This window comes from Manacus vitellinus, unplaced genomic scaffold, assembly GCF_001715985.3.
Source record: "Manacus vitellinus isolate BGI_N305 unplaced genomic scaffold, ASM171598v3 scaffold_23_pilon, whole genome shotgun sequence".
In the NCBI taxonomy this organism is placed as follows: Eukaryota; Metazoa; Chordata; class Aves; order Passeriformes; family Pipridae; genus Manacus; species Manacus vitellinus.
In genome coordinates this window covers 7,737,626-7,743,510 of record NW_021939718.1, presented here as the reverse complement: position 1 = coordinate 7,743,510, position 5,885 = coordinate 7,737,626, and the positions used below count along the sequence as shown (strand labels likewise).

The 5,885-nt window shown below is 52.7% G+C and overlaps 2 protein-coding genes across 2 annotated transcripts; both read left to right on the top strand.

Moving 5' to 3' along the window:
- Positions 1-344: 344 nt before the first annotated feature.
- On the top strand, positions 345-2,045 carry LOC108639705 (serine/arginine repetitive matrix protein 2-like). Its single transcript, XM_018072808.2, has one exon. It carries the CDS (start codon positions 720-722, stop codon positions 1,812-1,814), a length of 1,095 nt encoding a protein of 364 aa, XP_017928297.1. The 5' UTR covers positions 345-719; the 3' UTR covers positions 1,815-2,045.
- A 900-nt stretch (positions 2,046-2,945) lies between these two features.
- On the top strand, positions 2,946-4,308 carry LOC108639710. The gene is made up of 2 exons (XM_018072813.1): positions 2,946-2,977; positions 3,117-4,308. Exon 2 carries the CDS (start codon positions 3,185-3,187, stop codon positions 4,184-4,186), a length of 1,002 nt encoding a protein of 333 aa, XP_017928302.1. The 5' UTR covers positions 2,946-2,977; positions 3,117-3,184; the 3' UTR covers positions 4,187-4,308.
- Positions 4,309-5,885: the final 1,577 nt, after the last annotated feature.

Here is a 5,885-nt window from a genome sequence, read left to right as displayed (position 1 = left end):
CAGGCAGTCCATGCTGACTATTCCCACCACTCTGCCCCTCACAGGAAATCTTGGCAAGGGGTCAGGAGCAGGGATAAGACGCAAGGCCATGGATGCATGATACAGGTGGCCAAGGGAGAGAGCAACACAGAAATGTAGAAGTTGAAAACAGGAAACAGTCTTTCCCTTTTTCTCCTGACACTGAGTGTTGGCAGGGGAAGACATCCCATTGTGACATCACCTGCTGGTGGAAGGTGATGTCACTGAGCAGCAGATTGTGACACCACTGGGGGATGCATTGTGACATATCGTCCCTCACTGCTTATATTTTTCTGTAGGCAGAGCCTTGGCCAGTCTGGCTCCAGCCTGAAGTCCATCCAGGCAGGACTGTGAGGTCTGGAGGACTGAGCCAGGCTTCTCTGGTGCTGAGTGGATCTCAGTGCAGACTCGGAGCAATCCCTCCTGTTTCCCTGGCCCTGGCTAGTTTGGCAGCTGGGCACTGTGGGTGCTTGCAGCAGTGAAGGTTGGCTGTGTGGGACAACATCCCCTGGGGTGGTTCAGGGGTGAGTGACGGGGCTCAGGGAGCTAGGAGTGTGTTGTTCTTAAGGGACCTGGACATTTCTTCTTCCCATTCCTGGGATACCAGTGACCATGGTGTCTCCCTCCTGTGGTGTGTGACACCAGGGAGAGCAAGCAGCTCCTGATCCTCAGCTCTCCCCAGTGTGCTGTAGGGCACAAAAATGGCTTCGGAGACAGATGGCAACTGCTCCATCTGCCAGGACACTCAGAAGGACGTGGCTTCTGCTCTGCCCTGTCACCACCGTTTTTGCCGGGGCTGCATCCTGCGGTGGACACACATAAATCCTGTGTGCCCACTCTGCAGAAGAATGATAGAGACTGTGAGGTTTTCTGATGACTCCATGGAGATTGTCATCACAGCCCCTGATGAGCTGCCACATGCCATCAGCCAGGCAGGGACAGCTCCTGATGGCCCTCAAGGAAACAGCCCCCATTCCCCTGTGGCATCCCATCCATCTTCTTCACAGTGGACACCACCCCAAGCTGTTGGTGGTGTCCTGCCTGACCTCTGGGCAGAACTTTTCCGTCGACAACAGCAACTCCTGGACCCGCTGCGGCCCTGGCTGCACCGGAGGCTGGAGACCATCTATGGGGACCAGTGGTGGCTGGCAAGGAACGCACAGAGCAGCATCCTGCATGCCCTCTGTGTCTTTGGTCCAGATGAGGAGATCATGGTCCAGAGGCTGCAGGACATCCTGGAGGAACACACAGTGCCACTGGTCCAGGACACCATCAACATCATTGTGGGCCAGTGCAGTGAAGAGGCCAGGAGGCTGCTGCGCTCCTATGCTGCTGGGGATGAGGACAACAGCCCAGCAGCCAGCACCAGCTCCAGCAGCTACAGCTCCAGCTCCTCCATCATTAGCTCCAGCAACTCCAGCTTCAGTTCTTCCAGCACCAGCTCCAGCAACTCCAGCTCCAGCTGCAGCAACTCACGAGAGGGGACTCCCACCAGCAGCCCTGCAGTCTCTGTGCAGGAGGAAGAAGCTGGCACAATGGAGGCCTTCCCACCCAGGCATCACAATCTGCCACACCCTGTACCCATCCCTGCAGAGCAGGACCAACCCCAGGAGGAGCCAGGGCAGGCAATGACAGTGGCAGGTCCCTCTGCCCAGGGCAGCAGCTGCAGCCCCTCCTCTCCCAGCCAGGGCACGGACCACTCACCTCGGGGTCCCCGGCACCCCCCAAAGAGGAGGGCCCTCAGCTCCCAGGACTTTCCCCAGCCCAGCAAGAGGTCGCCCCGCCGACAGCAATAACAGGGTTCTCGGAACTCTTTATTCAAGGAAAAACAAAGAATTTTTTATTTTCTTCATGCAATCTCTAGGTGCTGTTTTCTGCCCCTTTCTAGTGCCCTTCCCTTTCCCCTTATGCCCCAGTATGGGTGCTACCCACATGTGGCAGCACGGGCAGAATTTACCACCGAGACCTTTAGAAAGCCCTGGGTCTATGTGACCAGTCTGCTGCAAACATCCCTCATGACTGTTATTTTTCCATTGATCCAGAGGCAATTACTTTTGGCAGTTTGAGTTGGAGTTCATCAGTTCTGCTGCACTGCCAGACTGTGGGACAAGGCTGTGTGAAGAGAGAACTTTACACTTTGCAAATTAAGCAGATGCTAAACTGACTAATACCGCGGAGATATAGAACATGAACCTAAAACCCTGCTAAAATTGCTGATATGGACTCTGTTGATGGCCATCTTAAACTTGAGTCTTCTCACAGCATTAGGGAAAGATCACAGAATGGATGTGGGTGTACAGAACCTTGGAAGGTCTCTGGTCCAAGCTTCTGCCTAAGTTGGGTTGGTGCTGGGGTTAGATCAGGTGCTCAGGGCTTTGTCCAGATGGGGCTTGAAACCACCAAGCAGAGAGATGGCAAAAACCTCACTGGGAAACCTGGCCCCTGCCAGTCTATCCTCATAAGGGAAGAGGGACCCTGGTCTCCAGCCTGAATTGCCCAGTTTTAGCTGATGCCATGTGCCTGCAGCATGGGAAGGCCTGCTGTGACTACACTGGGGGGTGGAGGCTGATGTCACCAAGCTGTGAACTGTGACATCACCAGGTAATGGATTGTGACCTCACTTCCCTCATGACTTATCTTGGGAACCTGGGGGACAGAATGCCTTTTGTGCTGTCACTGGGCAGGGAGGCTGATGTCACTGAGGAGTAGATTGTGACATCACAGTGTATTGTGACATCACAGTGTATTGTGACATCTTGTCCCTGTCTGCTTCTGTGTGTGCAGAGCCTGGGCCTGTCTGGTCGCAGCCTGAACTTCATGTGAGCAGGACAGTGAAGTCTGGAGAATCAAGCCAGGCTTGTTCCAGTGCTGGCTGGTGCCTATCATTGCCAGATCTCAGTGCCAGTCCCAGGGCCATCACTCCTGGTTCAGGCAGCTGGGAGTACTGGCAGCAGTGAAGGTTGGCTGTGTGGGACAATGTCCCCCTGGGGTGGCTGAAGGGGTGCAGGGAGCTTGGAGGGCATCCTTCTCAAGGGACCTGGACATTTCTTCCTCCCCTTCCTGCCATAGCCAGTGACCATGGCCTCTCCTTCCTTCAATGTGTGACACCAGTGAAGGTAAGCAGCTCCTGATCCTCAGCTCTCCCCAGCGCACTGCGGAGCACAAAATGGCCATGGAGACAGACGGCAACTGCCCCATTTGCCAGGACACTCAGAAGGACGTGGTTTCTACTCTGCCCTGTCACCACTGTTTCTGCCTGGGCTGTATCCTGCGGTGGGCTCAGAGAAATCCATCATGCCCACTCTGCAGAAGAACAATAGAGACTATCAGGTTTTCTGACAGTGAAGACGACTATCTGGAGACAGCCATCACAGCCCCTGAGGAGCTGCCAGATGGCAGCAGCATGGCAGGGACAACTCCTGACGGCCTGGATGAGAACAGCCCCTATTTCCCAGTGGCATCCCATCCATCTTCTCCACAGGGTAAACTATCCCCACCTGAGCAGAGGGCCTCAGGGCTGGAGTTTGGAGGTGGTCTTCTTCCTGAGGTCTGGGCAGGACTTTTCCATGGACGACAGCAGCTCCTGGACCCTGTGCGGCCCTGGCTGCGCCAGAGGCTGGAGGGAATATACCGGAGCTGGTGGTGGCTGGTTGAGGCCGCAGAGAGCACCATCCTGCACGACCTCTGTGTCAAGGGGCTGAATGTACAGGCCTTGATTGAGGGGCTGGAGCCTCTTCTTGAGCAACACACAGCACTGCTGGTCCATGGTGCCATCAACATAATTGTGGGCCAGTGCAGAAAGGAGGCCCAGAGGCTGCTGCAATCTGGTGCAGTCAGAGATGAGAACAACAGCCCTGTGGCCAGAGCCAGCTCCAGCAATTCCAGGAACTCCAGCTCCAGCAACTCCAGCTCCAGCTCCAATAGCTCCAGGACCAGTAGTTCCTGGGAGAAGAGTCCCACCAGTGGTCCCAAAGGCTGTAACTTGGAGGAGGAAGTCAGCACACTGGAGGCTGCTTCTCCCAGGGGTCCCAGGCATCCCTCACCTGTGCCTGTCTCTGCAGAGCAGGACCAGCCCCAGGAGGAGCTGGGGCAGGCAATGACAGTGGCAGGTCCCTCTGCCCAGGGCAGCAGCTTCAGCCTCTCTATGCCCAGCAAGGGCAGGGAGTGATTGCCCGGGGGATCCTGGCACCCTTCAAACAGGAAGGCCTCCAGCTCCCAGGACTCTCCTCAGCCCAGCAAGAGGCTGCTGCACTGGCAGAATTAGCAGAGCTCTTGCAGCTCTTTATTCAAAGAAAGGGAAACAAATTGTTATTTCCCTCACACAGTCTCTCTTGCTGCTTTCTCTCTCTTCTACTTCCTTTCCTCTTTCCCTTGTGCCCCACTGATGGTGTTTTACACACCAAATCAGTAATTGTTGGGTCAGAAACACCTTGAAGGGGGTTCAGGGAGGTGTATGCGAGGCGGAAGGGATAAGTCAAACTTCACGGAGCTGAGGTGGTGTTGTATCCCTCATGTCAGGGCCTGGAGCCCACATGGGGAAGCCCTGGAGCAGCTGTCAGTCACAAACAGTCCTGGAAAACTTCAACACCCCACAGCTCCTGGAGCCCCTAACCCAGCCTCAGATTAGCAGGGACAGTGAGGATATTGCCCTTCACCCTGGCCTGGAGCCTCAGAGTGTCCAGTGGGTCAGAGGCCCCACCTGGCGGGGGTTGGCCATAAGGACCAGAGCAGGTAAAACCAAAGGCATAGGTTTGCCATGCAGTCGTGGCCCTGCCATCCAGATGTGAGAGCTGGTAGCTATATAATCTGTCTCCTCCTTTTGCCAAGGTCCTTTATTTTCCTCCCTAAAAAAAAAGTGCCTCTTGGGAACAAGTGTGTGGCTTATTCTCCTGACACTATCTCAAGGTGTTGAAGAACCCTCTACATATATATTTTAAAGTAAAACTCTAGGCTAAGCCCATGAGCTTGTGGCTCCAGGGCTGGAGTGTTATAGGGTGGCACCCATGTGGTGAGGTACACAGCCATGGGCCCCTGGAGCCCCAGGGCCATTTTGGACATGCTTCTTCCCATAAGAATTCCTGCTGCAGCCGCACACTCACAGTGCAGCAGATGCCTAAGGCAGAGTAGGCAGCAGGGGCAGCTGGGTTTATCACAGGACGATGCCCTCAGCCTGCCTCCAGTCCCCCTCTCTGCCCAGCCACCCACACTTCTGCTCTGGTTTCTCTCCACTGTCTGATGACAAACAGGGCAGCGTGCAGAGAGTACATGTTCTGGCAGACAGGCAAGTTCTAGTGCAAAATTCATCCTGAGTCATAATTTTATCTCTATGTCCCAAACAAATAAAATTGTTTCAGCACAGATTTATGTTATTGACAATATTATTGAAGGAGACAGTAATAATTTTGATTCTAGCCCATATTAAATCTTGGAAAAACACTTTTTAAGATAATACTTTTCATTTCCTATTAATACAAAGACTGGAGTTGCCCAGTTTAAGGAAATTTACTGAAATAATATGTCAAGTAGATACACTGTCTCAGGAGAGTAGAATAAAAATTACTTATTGCAAAAAGAAATGAATACAATAGTGCATAATGAGAATCATATGTCTGGCAGAGGTACACATGACTGAGGTTAATGGGGACCCAGGACTTAAACAGCAGAGGGGTTGTTTTGTTGTTCAGTTTATAAACGAGCAAATTTTAGAGGCCACATTGCCTTGCAATAAGAGATAAAAAATTACTCTTTCAGGAAAGAAAAAAGATTTATTTTAAAAATATTATTATTTTAAATTATTTTAATATAAAAGGCAAAGAAGAACAGGTATTTTGATTTTTAAAGAAAAATATCTTAAAAAAAGGCAAAGA